This window comes from Poecilia latipinna, unplaced genomic scaffold, assembly GCF_001443285.1.
Source record: "Poecilia latipinna isolate Pla-1442-1.1 unplaced genomic scaffold, P_latipinna-1.0 Scaffold508, whole genome shotgun sequence".
NCBI lineage: Eukaryota > Metazoa > Chordata > Actinopteri > Cyprinodontiformes > Poeciliidae > Poecilia > Poecilia latipinna.
This window is the reverse complement of record NW_015113124.1, coordinates 77103-94949: the sequence shown is the minus strand read 5'-3', so window position 1 is coordinate 94949 and position 17847 is coordinate 77103. Positions and strand designations below refer to the sequence as shown.

Genomic DNA, 17847 nt, shown 5'->3' with positions numbered 1-17847 from the left:
GGACTGATATGTTGATCTCTTTTTGTTTTAGTCAGGACTCTTGCAGCTGCATTCTGAAGAAGCTGCAGCTATACTGTCTATAATATATGTTTGGCATCATTGTTCTGTTGGAGAAAAATGTTGGAGTGTGTTCAAACAATAACTTCTGATTTTAATTCAAATTGAAGAATCTATGTCATATTTGTAGATATCTGAAATTTCTGTTTCGATCATTTCATTATTTCTGTACTTCTTTTTTTTGTCATTTAGTTTATTCCTCTCTTCATCCATCCTCTTTACACCCTTGTCCCTCAGTGGGGTCGGGAGGGTTGCTGGTGCCTCCAGCTAACGTTCCGGGCGAGAGGCATTCTAGGGTATTTCCCTAGAATGGCGTGTCTTTTTGTCTACTGCTCATATTAGTTTCAGGTTTTCCCCTAATGTTCTCCCTTCCCCAGCTGCATCCGCTCACCTGTAATTAGCTCTTTTGTTCCCTTTTATCATCTCCACCTCTCTCTCAGTAATAAGCTCCTCTCTCCCTCCCCCCCATTTTAAGACACATTATCACACCTTCTGTGGAATCACAAACATTTGTGCTGTCACACAGCATGATGCTGCCACTACCATGCTTGACAATTAACACAGTGCCTCGACACGACTCATTCAAACTGCTTCTAGCCACTGCAGCGAAATATCTCCGTGTTTGTCTCATTTAACCATAAAATGTCTTTTTGTTTTTTTTTTCCTGGAAGGCATTTGGTTTGTCTACATAAGCAGCCGCAAATTTTAGTCAAGCCAGATAGTTTCTGTTTTAGAGCAGAAGGTTTTTGTTTTTTTTGTCGGTTGGCACCTTGCGGTATGTGGTGACGAAAAACTCGCTTAGCTTGGGACACTAACACTCGTCTTCCAGTTTCTAATAATATTAAACCAATTTTCCTCCATCTGACAGTGATGGGTAACACGATGCAATAGTGTAAAATTGTACAGATTTTTTTTTTTTTTTCCAACATAGCCTTTTTTTTTTCTTTTTTTTTTTTATTGAGCAATGCTAAAAAGTTTCTGGAACAATCTCTTCAAAGCCCCAGAATTAACACGAATAAAAATTTATAAACCACACATAAATGCCTGGAAACCAACCAGTTTGAATAAGCTCTACTAATTCTCTCCAGAGCAGTAACAGAGTTCTGCCCAAACTTTATTGATGCCACATTTCTTTCGATGGCTGTGCTCTAACGACTAGTTTATGGTAGACAATATATTTATACCCATGTTGGGTGTTTGGAAGCTTCTCAGTACTTGTAAGAACAGGATTTCTCCACAAACAGAATAATAAAAAAAAATGTTTTGATTAGGCTGTCCTAAAATAACTGACAATCTCAGGCTAAGACAAAATAAAACAATGTTTTTTTGTTGTGTTTTTTTGTTGTTTTTTTTCAGACTCTTGGTGTGACTTCTTCCCAGGACCGCGCCCTGATCAAGAAAAAGATCAAAGACCTCAAAGTTCTGATGGAGAAGGCCCGGCGCAACCAGGAGAAAGTGGAGAAACAACGCGAGAAGATACGGAAGAAGGAGCTGGAGCAGCAGCAGAAGGACGCGTGCAAAGAAAGCTCCACGGAGTGAAAAGAACCCGACCTCCTTGTTGTCGTACTGTAGCGCCACACGGAGTAGCATCTCGGTCAGCAGGTCCCTCGTAGAAACCCAGCGGGGGACGCCTGCTCTGTAGTTCTCAAAGTTGGAGCTCCACAGCTGGCCGTCAGAAAGGGGCTGAGTGACCTATTCCCCCTGACATACCAAAACTAAAACTAGCTTTTGGTTGGTGGAATCCTGCCCGTCATTTTCCCAGTTTTCTTCCCCCCGTCCATCCTGTAATTTTCCCCTTTTTGACGAGTTGCTAAGTTCTATTTATTTTTGCTGTTTATAGCTGTAAATTGGATTTTATTTATTCATATGCAGAGTCAATCTGTGATGAAGTTCATCTCATCTCATCCTCCTCCCACATCATCACAGACAAAAACACGTGTTCATGTACAGCGATGAATACAAAATACGGATATGTCTGACGTGCCATTTTAATAGACTTGTGAAAACCTGAATGAGCAGAATCTACTGTTTTTTTTGTGAAGCAGGTCAGTTTTCTGCGAGGTAGATTTTAAAAGGCCATCCCTCACCTCCCGCCACTGGGTGGTCTCCATGACGCTTATTTCCTCCACCCAAGGAAGCAGAACAGGGAGACAAGAAGATCTGCTGGAGAACACTGGAAGTGCAAACACTGAAAATGTTGACATTATATACATCACAAAGCAGCTCGACTGATAAAAGACGTACTGTATTCGCCGGACTGGGTTTGTAAGTGATTTTCAGGTACTGTGCAAGCAGTGAATTTGTAAACCTAACCTAATCCTCAAGAAGCTCATTTACTGAAAACTTCCTGCTCATATGCATAATGTTGCTCCGACTCCACTAATAACCTGCTTTTGACCTCCTTTTGTAAGTCGGTAATAAAGTTAAACCCCGCTGCTGCCTTTAGACATGCTAGAGTAGTCGAATACTTCCTGAGCTCTACCTGCTTCTGTGTGCGTGTCGAAACGAACGCTAAGCTAATTCTCTTATATTCTTTCTTGTTGTTCTTTTCGATGACTCACACGCAAATGTCATGCCTGACGCTGTAATGTTACACTGGAAATCCACGTTGAGTAGAGATGTACCGATTAGACTTGTTGGGCCAATTTCAGATGTCCTGCTTTTCTAAGGCTTGATCAATCAACGCCAAATTTAGCTGTGTTCAAATCTGAAAACGCGACGTGCATTTTACAAAGTTTGATAACGCTTTGATAATGTTAGTCACCATAAGGGCTGTTCTGTTATTTTAAAACGGAAAGAAAATGGTTACAAAGGTCACGTTTTAAGCCATCGTTAGCGTTAGGATTTGCACAGCTAGCATGTTTCATACTACAAAAATAGCAGACTTTAACCTTAACTGTGAGATTTACACACACACACACACACACACTAACAAAACATCTCCAAATTCAGAATATTCAGTAACAGAGTGAAAGCTCAAATGGATATCATAAAGCAGCTTTGCAGTACATTTACCCTTCCTGTTACATGCTGGAAGTTTTGCTCTCTCACACTCTCTTGCAGCATGAACAAATTCTACAAATTTGTTTCTACAGCAGGACATGGTGTAGGAAAAAAAACTGATTTCTGCAGGATCTAAAAATAATCCACATTTAGCTCGATTTGGCTTATTTCAGTGGTTGACTAAAACTCACCACTGAGTTTGAAACTAACAGTAAGTCAATTATTGCCGTTTAAGGACCATGTCAGAGCTAAAAACATCAACTTTAGTTGCTAAAGTTCTTTTTAATTTAGCTCCCCTCCCCCCCTCCCAATAAATTAAATATAAGGTTATAGGTAAGTATGTTAAGCTGACTTACTGTGTAATGGTCTTAAAACGATCCTACAAATATGTTGCTGTTATCACAACCTGGTAACAAGGTAACACAAGATATCGTGAATTCCCTGATTGGAAAAAAGATCAGATTTTTGAGTTGGCCGGAAATCCCTTGTGACCAATCAAGCTCTGATTCTGGTCACTAGCCGATCTCTCGGTGCATCTCTATCATCAATGTCTTATCCGATTCTGTATCTGATCCAGCTGAGACCATATCCAGTACATGTTAGGATGCTTGAAGTTATTTAAAATGTTATTTAAGATTATGAAAGGTTTCTTGTTTCCAAGGGAACATTTGGTAGGATTTGCGCCACATGATTGGAGTGAGCCCGTTCTGTTCGAGAAGCCTTATTGACTTGCTGCTAACAGGTTAGGAACAGGCATTGTCGCAGCATCACCAGTCACTATTATTTATCTATTCATATATTTTACTAAGTATATATCTGTTGTTTTCTTAACTTATAAATATAAAGAGTTTTATTAACAGCCAATAATGATTTATCCAGAATTGTACGACTCTACTACCCTTTTTCCTAAATCATGTCTGAATCCTCCCATTAAAACTCAAACGGAAAATGAGAAGTTCATCCAAAGAGAGAAGGATACTCGGTAGTAATTCCCGTTGTGGTTTTCCTCTCTCGCAACCACAATGCTGCTCCTCTAGCGAATAACTCCTACGAAATATTTTGTAACCCTCTGTGAATATACAGCAACCTTGGACTCTTTTGACTCTCTCTCTTTTTTTTTTTTTTTGTATGTACAGTTAAACACTAAAAGCAATATGGTGTAAGGATCCTGCAGAAGCCTTGTTTTATATTGCGTCAGTGTGTTTGCGCAGTTCGTCAGGAGCTGGAGGAGACCCCGAGCCACCGGCGGGACTCCGCGGTGCATCTTTTCTACTTGTCTGATTGAGCTTGCCTGGGCTTACTCATCCCATGTGTGGATGGGACCCTGGTACTCCTGGCAGGCCAAAGAAACGCAGGTGGTTCAAGTACATCGGTCTGGAAGTGTTTGTCTTTTTATGTGCATTGAGAGTGAAAGAGCTTTGTCACCGACAGTAAGTCTTGCTTTTACCCTTACGAAGCTGCCCCACTCCTCTGTTGTCTTTTTCTCTTTTTTTTTTTTTTGCATTCAGCAGAGTTTGAAAGGGCAGCAACCTGTCTGTCACGCTAAATAAAATGTGCAGTCATTGTCCACAGTTTGCCTTGGTTATTTCTTTGTTCCTGTTTAGTTATTTCGATTTTATTTCGACATAAACAGTTTTATCAATCATAAATAACCTACTTGTTAAACATCAGTTTTTTACATGTTGCAATTTAAAAACAAAGCAAACAACAAAAAACCCGTCTGCACATTTAAATTTGGGCAGGGCAGAAAACACATGTCACAAACAGAGATGTATAAAATATAACTGGATGTGGCGAAGATAAGATGCGATTAATTACAGCAGTGCTCTAACAGGGAGCTCTGGATACATTTTGTTTACCAGAGCTTCGATAAACAGAGCATGGAGCTCCTTATTTCACAGCACTACCTTTTTTTTTTTTAAACATCCTTTACCAATTTTTCTTACTGCAGACGTGGGAAGTTTTAGGAAAGTAGTCATTTTCTTGAGGCTGATTTTGTGACCTATTATCCGTGTGTGTGTTCCGTCATCTTTCACAATTTGAACATTAGCTTTCTGTGTCACATTATATTAATATCCTAATGGAACAGGAAATCATAGATCATTTGGTAAAGGCTTCTGGACACTGATCAATTTAAAAAGGAAATAAAGTATAATAAACGGCAACAGAAGCTACTTTTTTGCAGGAATTGTTGGGGGTGCAAATAACTGTCGCCTTCTGCTGTGTCTTTTTTTCTTCCGTGAAAATTTTCTTTTGATTGAATAAATGTACTCAAAACACATTGTTATACAGTGTGAGAAAATAAAAAAGTAAAAAAATTGTTTACAAGACATTTCCAAATCTTTAGCTAGAGGGTGCTGCATGGGTTTCAGATAGAAATAAAATGCTGAGTTTTCTTTGCTAAATTATTGATGTGCAAGTTTGGTGCCTTTTAATTCCTGATATATCAGTAAAATACTTCAGATCTCCCCAGAAAATAATCTGGTTAAAGTAAAACGAATCATCAAAGTTCCCCAGAGGCCTAACATACTCAGAAAGGCGGTTATTTATACCATGTGACCTTCCACTGAATGACAGACATCTCAGCCGAACAGCTGTTCTACGGTGAGCAGCGGGAACCGACCTCTGCGCTTTCTATTTATGTCTCACTTCAGGAGTCACTATTTTCTCCCTCGTGACGACACGCTGCTGCTGCTGCCGCCGCTCGCTTCCCGTCTCCTTCGACTTCATTTCCGTCCTCCTTCCCCAAACTATTCCCATGGCTATAGGTTCTAATGGTTGACATGCTTCTTGATTCCCTTATTGCTACTGTTTGTATGATCATTTCCAACCTCATACATGCTTTGTGGACAATAATAAGTTCTGACCCTGTCGATTTGGGAGGACAGAGTGGCTTTCTGCACGATTACATGGAGGAATTGAGCCCCAGACAGCTGGCAGTCAAACAGCTAAAGGAGAAGTTCCTGAAGGCCCTGCAGGAAAACAATGCTGAGGAAGTCCTGCAGATTCTGAACTCTGGCAAACTTGACATTGACACAGTGCTGGAGGTGGAAGATCCCAGCATGGTCTTGGCCTCTTATAAACAGGGTAAGTAAAAATTTAATTTTCCCAATTTCCCCTCCATAATGAGAGTAATGTATTAGTTTAACCACCAGGTGGTGTTAAACGCCCACAAACATTAAATCACTGAAGTAAATATAGCAATTAAAACCTAAAATGAGCTTTTTTAATAACTCAGAAAAGCTCTACTGATTTTATTTCCCCAGGATACTGGTTGCCAGGCTACAAGCTGGAGAAATCCTGGGCGATGGGTATCCATGTATGTGTGATGTACAACGCCGTGGAGACGGCGCTGGTCCTCCTCCAGAAAGGTGCGGCCATCAACCGCATGCCCAACGGGAAAACGCCCCTGCATGTGGCCTGCGAAGTCTCCAACAGCGACTGCGTGGCCCTGCTCTTGGCTTACGGGGCAAAGGTCAACAGCCTGTCGCTGAGCGGTCACACTCCTCTGCACTACTGCATCGCCAGGGAGTCCGTGGAGTGTGCCAGGCAGCTCATCCTCAAAGGTAGAGCCGCGAGGATGCATGCGCGTGTGAACCGGCCTAGGAGTCAATGAAAATGTTGATTCACTGATAAGCATTGCTTACGAAGGTGCAAAGGTCAACACAGCCAGCCACAACAACGAGGAGGACACGCCTTTGCACACAGCCGCCAGATTTGGGGTTCCAGAACTGGTGGCATTGCTTTTGACCCACGGGGCCTCCGTCAACTCCCTCAACGCTCTCCAGGAGACTCCCCTAATGACTGCGGCCTTTTGGGCTTTCGACTCCAAGGAGCAAGTCTACAGCCAAGATCATCATTTCGTTTGTCGCCTTCTGCTGGACCACCAAGCGGGTGAGGGGGTTCTGGATCCACTTCAAGGCTGTAATGTGTGGAAAAAAAAAAAACAAAAAAAAAACTTTTTTTGTTCTTCCTCTCTTCTTCTTGTTAAAAACATTATCTTTCTGTTGCAGACCCCAACCTGAAGGAAGGGGATAATAAAACAGCTCTCCACATGGCCGCCTGGAACTGCGATCACGTCCTGATGCAGATGCTGCTGGAGGCCGGAGCGGATGTTCGAGCCATGGACATCAACGGATGCGCTCCCATTCAATACGTCCTCAAAGTGACAGGAGTCAGGCCTATGGCCATCCCTGAGGTCTGCTTTCAGCTTCTGCTGAACTATAACGCGGCGCGGATCTATCCTCCGCAGTTCCACAAGGTACCAAAACGTGTGCAGTGCTCACGTCCCTTTTGTTTTTTATGTTTCATGATTTCATGATTTTCATGAAGTGGAAGGGAGGGAATATGTGTTTTTTCAAACCGTTCGCAAAAAAGAGAGACGGGTTGAAATTCGAACGACAAAGTGTGAAAATGCATTTCAAGGCAACGGATGATGGGTGATGTTTCTGACAGGTACTGCAGACCTGCTACGACTACCCCCAAGTTGTAGAAATTCTGGTGAACTCCTATGAACATTTAAAACCCACAAGAAAGTGGAGAGGAGCTATTCCCGATGACTGCTATGAGGTAGACCCGTCCTTCTTTGGTTCACTGAGGCTGGAGAAGCCACATACGCAGCCTCCTGGTTAAAATGTCACAGACGATGTTTTGACTTTGGGTTTCTTTGTTTTGGCAGCGGCATAAAGACTTCTATGACTCCATGTTTGCCGTTTGCACCAACACACCGCGCAGCCTGCTTCATCTCACCAGATGTGCCATCAGAGCCGGTCTGCGAGGGTTTTGCCAGCGAGGAGTTGATCAATTGCCTCTGCCATCGACTTTGAAGAAATATTTATTGTTAGAACCTGAGGGCATACTTTACTGACGAAGAGACTTTTTATAATATTTATACTATGTTGCTGGGACAATGATTTTGGTGGAAGAGGGTTTAAATCAGGTAATGTTTCTGTCTGTATTTACAGATGTAATGACCAATGAGGAAATCAGTCGCCTTTCTTCGATTCTTTCAGCTCCCTGCTTTAAAGGGCCTGTTTTAGTTTTGCCTGTACTCATAATTTTCCAGTTATTCTTTTCCACACGTGTTTTTCAGCCGTGTTGACCAGTGTGGCTTCAGGCTGAAAGTGCTGCAACACGCTGAAAAGGATCCAGTGCTACCTAGCAACTGGCTAGGCCCGATGCCCTCTCTCAATCTCATGATATTCCTATTTCAGCAGACAACACTCTTGACTGATCACTTCACAATAAGTGTTTGTTTTTCCACCGGGCTGCATGCAGCCGGGGACCCAGGCCTGTTTTTTTTTCTTTTTTTTTTTTTCAGTTTTATCACCAATAAAAACAAATCATGTTCCAGTTCTCCACACCTAAACCTAGACATATTTTAATGTCAGATAAAGATAAGGCAAAGTAAACACAATGATGATTTTGTTGATTAAAGAAAAAAAGCAAATCAGTCGGGTCCCATGTGAAAATAGAATTTCTGGGCTTGGTTGAAAGGTTAACTTTGATTGACTGCACTTTGTTTAGTTTAATTAACACCCAGCGCTGGTTACTGCTTTACCAGTAACATCAAGAAACCACTTCCATAGATCCCGTCAGACAACACGCAGAAAGCTAAGCAATCTCAACAATTCTACGTGACCAAGAGCCCACAGCACCAGTCGTCATACTTGGCGTAAACGGGTAAATACATTTTTGGTTTTTATCTCTTGTTTGGTTTACAGTTGTTAAACAACAGAAATATCGCTGATTTTGTTCTTACGGTTTCAAGTTTCTGAGGAAGCAGAGCTAAAGCGCATCAGAGAGGGAAGGGGAGACGTTTGTGAGCTGCGTTCGTTCGTTTCAAACAAAAAACAAAAGGTTTAACTCCGTATTCCTCCATATCCTACTTTAAAAAAAAAAAAAAATCACTGGCCTTCACCCACTCTCGTCAACCCACCTCTGTGCATGCAGCACAGATGAAACAGGTTTGAACCAGTTTTATCCTGCTAAAAATCTATAAGTCACCAAAAATAAATAAATAAATAAATCACTATCCTAACCACCTAATATTTTAACTTGCTTAAGTATTTCTTGTTCCATGGATGAACCAAACACTGCTTTACACAAGTCGTTTATCACCAACAAGGTTTATACTGCTGAGGACCTTCCACCCGATCATAGGTCACGCCTAATGATAGCCGAGTCTCTGACTTCTATTTTAAACCCTAACCTGGCGCTGATGTGTTTGTGCATCAAAAGAACCAAGATGGGCGGAAACTTTGCCAACTTTGCGGACATGGAAGCGCAGCTCTTTTGGTTTTGCTATCAGGACCGCCCAGGAGCAAACACGTCTCAGCATATTAAGCAAACACACTACAGAGTCGATACGGACATGTCACGAACTCGCATGCTCTCTTACTGTCTGTGAATCAGCTGCAACTTGTAACGGCGTAGCACAAACTTTTGCGGCGTAAAAATCATGGAACGTTGAATTTGCCGAAAAGAACCTGGTGGTCTTTGAGCTCATAACAAAGCAGAGATCCAAGAGAAACGTCTCTTGTAGTTCTGTGTGTGTGTGCCAGATCAGAGAACATTGACTGCATGACTAAAGTGTCAGACTCAAAATAAACCAATGACTGCCAGCCGGCAGCCACACACAGACACTCCTTCTAAAACACGATAAGGGGAAAATTGAGTCACTCGGTTGCAGTCAGTAGGATAGGAAGATTGTACGACGGTTTCAATTGGTGATCAGAAAGAAAAAAAACAAACAAAAGCCCACACAGACACTCACACACAGTTATTTGTGGAGAAGTGTGTTTTGAGGAGTCAAGCTGAGGCTTTGAGGTGTAATAGTGTAGCAACTGGCAAGCACGGTGGTGGGAGCATCATGGTGAGGGTTTAGAATTTTTTTTTTTTTTTTTGCTGCCAGAACAACTGGTGCATTGCGCAAAGCAGAATTATGAAGAGGAGGACTTCCTCTAAATTCTTCAGCAGTGTTGTAATCCAAAATGCACACTTAGAATCTGGAATCATCCTTACCTAAAGTCTGAAAACAATTAACTAGATGTTGGGGTGTCTACTTCATTTTTCTGGATCCGTTCCATAAACAAAACCACCATCTGTCCCTCTCTGAACTAATTTACATGAAGTACACCATTACTGATTTGGTCAAATTGTTCCTTTAACCAGACTTAAGAGGGAGTGTTTGAATAGATTGAAATCTTTGTGCATTTTATTCATATCCTTGTGTGTGTATATATACAAAAAACAGGCAATTTTATTTTAACCAATTCTTTTGTTTTTTTAAATTGTATCATCTTTTCACAGTGTATATAAAGAACTGCTCAAATGCACCATTAAAAGCCCAGAAATGACGGCATCCGTATCCAGAGTGTATATTCAAACTTCTGAATCCATCCACAACACGGGATCGCCAGGCACGCTAATGAAGCTGTCCGACAGAGCTGAACAGTGTGTTCCCAGCGCCTACTGGCAGCCGGCCATCGAAAGCCACTGGACTGTGTCTGCTACGGCGACGGGCAACCCGACCAAAGTTTCCAAAAACAAGGGAGAAGAGAAGGAGGAGGAGGGAGACAACAGTTTAGCAGAATCATTACAGAGGAAGACAGAGCTGTTTACACACCAGAAACACTTTTATTGCTGAATTTGTACAGAGTTGCAGTTTCATGCAAACCCTTCGGAGGTTACACGTTAGCGTGATATCCGGTGGCGGCAAAGTTGAAGATTGAAAACTATTTTGGAAGCCGCAAAAATAAAAATGTAACAAAATGGCATAATGGGAGGTAACATGAGGTTTTTTTTTTTTTTTTTTTTTAAATTTACACCAGTCACTGGTCCGTTTTGTGTCGAATCGCACACTGAGCTTTGTGGCGACACTTGGCCTTTAAGTCATTCTTGCAAAAACTGAATATTAAACGACCAATACAGTAAAAGTGTAGGCAGACTGGGAGATGATTGGGACCAATAACATGATATCCCAGTGTGTAAGGCCATATCAGTTAGATCAATATAGCTTTCGTCTTTTAGTTGTTGAGCCAACAAAGTGTGTGCGTGCGCACGTATGTGTGTGTGTGTGAGATCCCGTCAGTTTAAAGTTAAAGTGATGGTTCACAGTGTATTACTTAACAGGGTAGTTTTCTGTTACGAATCATTAAACCTTTCAACAAAGGCCTATGAGCTTTTAAGACGTGTTATTTCAATAAACAACTTGCTTCCAAAAAAAAGTTAGGAGTTGAAAAGTCATTGAAACTAAAATAAAATACATGAATCTACAAATTACTGCGGAGAATGCAAAACTATTCACGCCCATTAAAGTTGTTCCACAATCCCCCCGTGTTCATTCAAAACCTGCATGTATTTCATTTATTTTTTTTATATCAACACGAAGTAGCACATAATTATGGGTGGGAGAAAAAAAATGGCTTTCATAATTTCTTTCACAATTAAAAATGTGGAAATTGCAAAGTGCATCTTTGATGTTTATGTGTGAATTTTTTGGCCTTTATGCGACAACAAAAAGTGTTGAGTAAAACTAACACTGCACGCAACCATGAACAAACCATCTGCATGCTGTAAAAATGTGGTGGTGGCAGCATCATGGTGTGGGTTTTCAGCAAAGACAGAGAACGAGGGACTGAACAAGCACACGGGAAACCTTGGAAGAAAACTGTTAAATGCTTCAGATTTGAGAGAGCGGATCACCATTCTGAAAGAGTGAACATACAGCCAGCGGTGAAATGGGCCGACTCAAGTCAAAGCATTTTCACGGTCCAGTCAAAGCCTCTAAATATAAGTGAAAATCTCCGCACTACTTTATATTGGTCTTTTGCATACAGAAAGTTAGAAACTGTTTCTCAATACTGATTTTGTTCTTACTGAAATATTGTCTCCGTCTTACTTCAGGCACCAAATTATATATATATATATATATATATATATATATATATATATATTTTTTTTTTAACCACAAACTTGTTTTATTATTATATCTTTATTATATTATTATTATTATTATATCTTTAAAATGGCAGCTGTTTGTTCATCTGAAACAAAATGCTCTCTAGAAAACATGCTAGAGAATGCTTAGCAAAGTCTTGTTGAGCACGCTTCAGCGCCGACGCAGACCAGTATCGAGTTTCTTTTAAGAAAATGTGTCACTGGGATAAAAAGAAGAAAAGAAAAAGAAGCTGATCGTTAGCATGAAGTTTAATTGGCTTGTCTTCTGTACTCTCTTCATTGTATTCCCGCACAGCATTTTAAAATGGAAAACAGATGACAAAACTCACGCATTGTTACAAAACACTCGGGTGATAACACAGAAGTAAAAAAAAACAAAAAAAACAGCAATATGCTGGAACCTGTTATGCAAGTTTTGGCAGTTATTTGTTTTTTCTTTAGGAGATACTGAAAAAGACAAACATCTGTTTGGTTCAGACCAAAGTGAATCTGGCAGCTGTTGCAGTGGAAACTTTCAAAGTTCAGCATGCGAGGACTCGACACTACACTAAAAGGTTCATAATTTTCTAGCTATCCGATTTAGCACCGCTGCTAAATCACATTTTTTATTTTATTTTTTTAAACCACTAAGAAATGTTTTTAGTCGAGTGAATTAAGCGACATGGAGGGTTAAAAGCAAACTTTGCTCCCTTTGTGTTACTACACTCATCATGTTTGACCTGAGTGATCCCACGCTGGCTTGGCTTCAGCCAGGCTTTCCCAGACACAAACACCTTATGCAGGATTAGCAACCGAGGATCGTGTCATCGGTCTCCGATTTGAGAAACAATTACAGCTCAGTCGTGTTCACGCGTGCACGTTAGTTATTAAAACATTGAGAAACATTAAAAGGAGTGACGTTTCCTCTGGAAATCATGCTGAGATTTGTTTCTTTTTTTTCCTACCAACACTGAAGTAAAAAAAACAACAACAAAAAAAAACACCTGGTAGATCAGCGGATGAGGAATCTGGAGCGATGACCGCGTGTGACTGTGACAGTAAAAGTTACAGTGGGAATACTTGTGTGCGTAACTCTCCTAAAGTTCCTTAGTGTTTGTGTGTGAAGCCACTTCTCAACAGAAGCAGGTTTAGCGCTTGTATCTACTAACTGAGGCTTGAAACTAATTAAACTCTTAGCTTTGTTTTTTTCTCTATCATCTTCCATTAGCAGCACAAACAGGCTTACAAGTGGTGTGTGTGTGTGTGTATGAGGTTTCGTGAGGTTAAGCTGGTCTGAAATGTGTTTTTATGTTTCACCATTTCTCCTTGAAAGAAAGTTTCTCCTGAAGCTTTCCTGTCAGAGAAATCCGAGTTCGGTCACGTGATGGGCTTCATCGTCTCCTCACAACTTTGCCTTCTTTCTTTTGTTTGTTTTTACACTTGTCATTCAAACAGTTCCAGAATCTCTTCCGCTTCCTCCTGGGTCCGCCATCACTGGGTCCTCTCGTACTTGCCCAGTTTCTTTGGCTCCTTGCTGGGCATGCACCAGTCGTCTGCCTCTATGGTGCTCTGGTAGTGCCGCAGGGCCGACTTGTTAAAAACAGGAAGTCTCTCCACCGACTCCGAGGACAGGGCCTGGTCAGAAATGTCAGAGAATAAATAATTACTCTCAGGATCCAATTTCACGAAATATCAACAATGACATCCTGGTTACTTCCTAATTTGCTTTGAAATCTGATTATTTTTAGATACCTATTTTAGTTTAGTTTAGTTTGCATAGTTAAAATACAAATCAAAGACCTTAAGAGGAAAAATAATAATGAAACAGTCCAGGTAAAGGCAACAGCCTCCACAAAATGTATAATTCGAACAGCAACGCAACACTTCTTCAGCTGATCACAAATTTATGAAATACGATACCACAGAAGAAAATATTTTTGAGGCATACCCGATATCAGTCTGACATTCATCGGATGCAGATGGACGTTGTGTTTTGGTGATTTAATCGAGTGCATTTATAGCTTCAAAAGCGCTGCTGTAAACTGACCCGCTCTCACCTTTAAATATATGACAGCTGAAGTGCCGTAGCCCTCCATGGAGTAGAGCTGCAGGTCTCCCTGGAAGTACTTGGCATAAAGGCGAGAGATGGGAAGACCATAACCAAAACCAGCCTGAAGGTACAAACGAAACAAAAAACATGAAGGTAACTCCTAACAATGTGGCCTGTGCAGATTAAGACGGATTACGCCAACATTACATCTATAAGCTACACCCTGTAAAGGTTTCCCAACACAACACCTCCTTACTCACTCATCTGATTGCGGCTTCAACCCAAACAACATGTGGCCGCCCGCAATCCTTCGCTGCGTAATCAGCTGACTTTGCAACTATGTTGGATTATGTACGACTCTGTCTGGCTTACAGAGCGCTACATATTATTTTTACTTTTATTTGGAGCTCAGAATTAAAGCAAGACTTCTCCAAAACAAAACAGAAAATTTCACTTGAATTTTAAGATCGTAAAAAAAAAAAAAACATTTGTCAAAAGCAAGAGTGGGCACATTTAATCTTACCAGCGGAGCGTTTCTAGACATGTCCACGTGGACGGGACTGGGAGCCGTGGTGTACATGTAGCTGAAAAGACGTTCGATCTTCCTCAGGGGGACTCCGCCACCTTTGTCCGACATCTGACGGGCAGAGACATGAAACGTTTCCATTTGGAGCCACATTTTGTACGCTAAATAGTCTGCGTGAACAGCACTGGTTTAACAGCTGGTTTTATACCTTGATAGTGAGGTCCTCAATGCCCAGTGAGACGCGGACTTTAATCGGGGGCAACGACGGGCTCGTCTCGTGTGTCTCTACGGTGGCTCTCATGGCGTTCTGAAGGAAGGAAAATGATGAGAAACTACAGGAAAAACTCAGGGGAGAGTTTTTTTTTTTTCCCCCGTAGTTCGGGTGACGTACCTTGAAGAGTTCAAACAGCATGTGGTAGAGATGCGAAGGAACGTATACGATGTGGATGGGCTGGCCCGGGCTTTTAGCTGGGAGACAATTCACAGCATGCAGAATTGCATAGAGAACAGCAGAGATTCACATTTAACTAGATCTCATTTAAATCTTGCACTGTGTTATATTACATTAACATTTATTCTGCCTGGTGTTCTTTTGCAGCAGGTGTTGCAGGTTGGAAGGGACATGCGTGGTATTTAGGCCTTGCAAAGCACAAAACGAGAGCAGACTCTTACTCCATCACAGGTTAGGTATAGTAAAACCTGCTAACAGTCCCAAACGGGATCCTACAAATTGCTTTAGTACTACTTGTTCTGCTTAATCCTAGGATAAAATAGGATTTGTAGCACAAATTGCCCCAACATGTCAAATCAACCACATATTTAAAATGCTAGAATGTGCGGTTTTGTAGTTTTCCAAAAGTAACCCTAAAAAAAATGTAAAAAAAAAAAAAAAAAAAATCATTATAAGAGTCTCTGCATGGTTCAAAAGGAGTTCATTTAGACACTGACTAGTGGTTTTTGTCAGAGTCAGCTGACAGGAAACAGACATCCTGACACTCAGTAACAACAACAAAAAAAAAGAGAGACTGCTGCTTGCAAAAGACAGAAAAAAACTAACGTGTCGAGACAGAGAGAGGGAAAGAGAGAGACAGTGAGGTCTGCAGGAGAAGTCTGAAGGAAACAAAGCTGCATGCTAAAAATAGAAAGTATGTAATGCATTTGACTTACAGTTTACCTCCTTTATCTCCATGTCAGGAGAGGTGAGGTAATACTGCTCACACAGCATCTTGGAGGTCTCATAGGCATCTGCAAAGTGACATGACACCAAACCTTGTTACTGCTTTACCAGAATGTCAAACAACCAAAAAACATGGCAACCTGAGCTAAACGGTGAGCATCGGATCCTCTTGTTTCTGTCACGGTGACCAGTTCCCACCATATACACCATGATGACACTACTTCCTGCTTAAAGTACGTGCTCTCACATTGTAATATAATAATAAGGTCAAACACGGGGTGGTGAAAACAGACCTTTTGTGCGTACAGACAGCAAGTCAGGATCACTTATTACCTTTTACGACCTCCACCACATCACAGCTGGGGTCGATGCTGCCGATATGTTTGGGATGGGCTGGATTTACGCTGCCGTCGAAGATTAACGCTACGGGAAACACGAAAGAGACATGTTTAACACGGGTGACGGTTAAAACTAAACTGTGAGTGAATTGAAGTTGATATGCACTGTGAGCTTTTTTTTTTTTCGCATTTTGCCATATAAAAACTGCAGACTTTGAGGCGTGTATTTGGGATGTTATGCAGCAAGCTAGATACAACACTTGTGAAATGAAAGAAATAGGATATGTTTTAAAAAAAAAAAAAAAACACTGAAAAGTGTGGAGTGCATTTGTGATAAGAGCTGACTCTAGTCCAGTCTAGGTCCATCCGTTACAGGTGGAATCGGTGTACAAAATTTCTGTCATACGGAATCTCAGTCGTCATAGCAACATCGATGTGTTAACGCATGCAAATTTTCATGTCAACAATATGTTTCGTTTTTTGGATAGACTTTTATTGTACTTTGAAATATACTTTTATTGGCTAAAAGACTAAAGCTCACAAATAACAGTTAAATTAAATACATGAAACAAAACAACTTATCTTGATTTACAAGGGCCCCATTACTGACATGAGTTGCGTGTTAGGATCTGTGTCGACTAACTCACAGTTGTTACAGAGTGCAATACTGACTGTGCTGGTTCATGAGCATGCGTGTGGAGATGCGGCTCATGTAGAAGCGGTCCAGGAAGTACTGGACGTTCTGGTTGGTGACGGGGTCCACGCCGAACGCCTCCTTGAACTCCAGCACACCCTGAGCCATGGTGGGCACCACGTTGTTGTGCCGGTTCCGGATGTTCACTAGAGTCTGTGTGAAGCTACGGTTAAGAGAGAACAAAAAGTTAATAACTGAGGGTGCATGCTTCTCGTTGGGTTCGGCTCATCAGAGATGCTATTTGTTTGACAGACGTCAACACGCCACAACTGAGTCAGTCACGTATTTGTTTTCATTTGAAACTTGTTAATTAAATAACAGTTAGAAACCTTACTTGTAAATGCCGGAATTAAAAAAAACAAAAAAAAAAACAGTTAATATCATTAATTACAATGTCTGTGATCTTTTGCACTTCTTGTCCTTAAGTAGCCTTTTCAATAATTAAGCAATTTTTTTATGTTTTGATTAGTGTAGGGGCAGTTTTTACATTTTAAGGTAAAAATAAGCAGTAGTTCTCAAACCTTTTTATTATCATTTTTTTTCTCTTTCCACATTATCTTATCTTGTTAAACTCTCAGTTTTGACTCATTGAAAGGAAACATACCCAAAATGGCGAACCAGTAAGCTTTGCAAAGTACAAAAAATAAAATTATATGTTAATGCTCTGTTAGTAACATCTATATAAAAGCCTAAAAAAAAAAAAAACAGTTTGACAGTAACTGCAATGTTTGTGTGACTGCAGTCTCACAGTCATACATACTATTGGCAAAAACTTTTGTTTATTACTACTATGATAATAGACAAAGGAAAATATATTCCTATAAAATCTTGAGTTTGTATAATTTACCAGAGGTTTGAAATTAAACCATCCAATGACAAAAGAAAACCTAAACTACAACCACAAACACTTAGTGAGATGTCTAACACAAGGGCTTACTTTTTTAGGACATCCTTATCGTCCGGATCTTTTTCTAAAAAGTCAACAAGCTCCATCAGACTCTGTGAATACCTGTTGGACACAAAAGGAAATAATAATAAATTAAAGCTCCGCGGAGCCTCAAG

General features: G+C 40.8%; 3 protein-coding genes across 8 annotated transcripts in view; 2 read left to right on the top strand and 1 right to left on the bottom strand.

The window, feature by feature from the left end:
• The window catches only part of ppp1r9a (protein phosphatase 1, regulatory subunit 9A), a 62428-nt gene extending 59261 nt beyond the window's left edge, over window positions 1-3167 (top strand). For all 4 annotated transcript variants that reach the window (XM_015040373.1, XM_015040372.1, XM_015040371.1 and 1 more), the window contains one exon: window positions 1414-3167. In XM_015040373.1, coding sequence (XP_014895859.1) covers window positions 1414-1596 — 183 coding nt within the window. In that variant the 3' untranslated portion in view covers window positions 1597-3167. The remainder of the gene's footprint in view (window positions 1-1413) is intronic.
• Window positions 3168-4723: 1556 nt separating this feature from the next.
• On the top strand, window positions 4724-11712 carry asb4 (ankyrin repeat and SOCS box containing 4). The gene is made up of 6 exons (XM_015040374.1): window positions 4724-6147; window positions 6327-6626; window positions 6712-6954; window positions 7074-7321; window positions 7516-7629; window positions 7739-11712. Exons 1-6 carry the CDS (start codon window positions 5835-5837, stop codon window positions 7925-7927), a joined length of 1407 nt encoding a protein of 468 aa, XP_014895860.1. The 5' UTR covers window positions 4724-5834; the 3' UTR covers window positions 7928-11712.
• A 1241-nt stretch (window positions 11713-12953) lies between these two features.
• pdk4 (pyruvate dehydrogenase kinase, isozyme 4) overlaps window positions 12954-17847 on the bottom strand; it is a 17703-nt gene continuing 12809 nt past the window's right edge. The window contains exons 3-11 of one of the 3 annotated variants that reach the window (XM_015040376.1): window positions 17723-17794; window positions 16764-16948; window positions 16087-16176; window positions 15744-15821; window positions 14968-15044; window positions 14785-14883; window positions 14574-14687; window positions 14058-14171; window positions 12954-13635 (exon numbers count right to left, since the gene is read on the bottom strand). In XM_015040376.1, coding sequence (XP_014895862.1) covers window positions 13492-13635; window positions 14058-14171; window positions 14574-14687; window positions 14785-14883; window positions 14968-15044; window positions 15744-15821; window positions 16087-16176; window positions 16764-16948; window positions 17723-17794 — 973 coding nt within the window. In that variant the 3' untranslated portion in view covers window positions 12954-13491. Of the gene's footprint in view, window positions 13636-14057; window positions 14172-14573; window positions 14688-14784; window positions 14884-14967; window positions 15045-15465; window positions 15566-15743; window positions 15822-16086; window positions 16177-16738; window positions 16949-17722; window positions 17795-17847 lie in introns of those variants that run through there. The other 2 variants (XM_015040377.1, XM_015040378.1) reach the window with 2 other exon arrangements.

Bases quoted from the DNA above. Each gene is read 5' to 3' on its own strand.
- asb4 (XM_015040374.1), top strand. From the start codon at position 5,835: ATGGTTGACATGCTTCTTGATTCCCTTATTGCTACTGTTTGTATGATC. The intron at 6,148-6,326 runs GTAAGTAAAAAT...TTATTTCCCCAG, and splicing joins CTTGGCCTCTTATAAACAGG to GATACTGGTTGCCAGGCTAC. The intron at 6,627-6,711 runs GTAGAGCCGCGA...TTGCTTACGAAG, and splicing joins CAGGCAGCTCATCCTCAAAG to GTGCAAAGGTCAACACAGCC.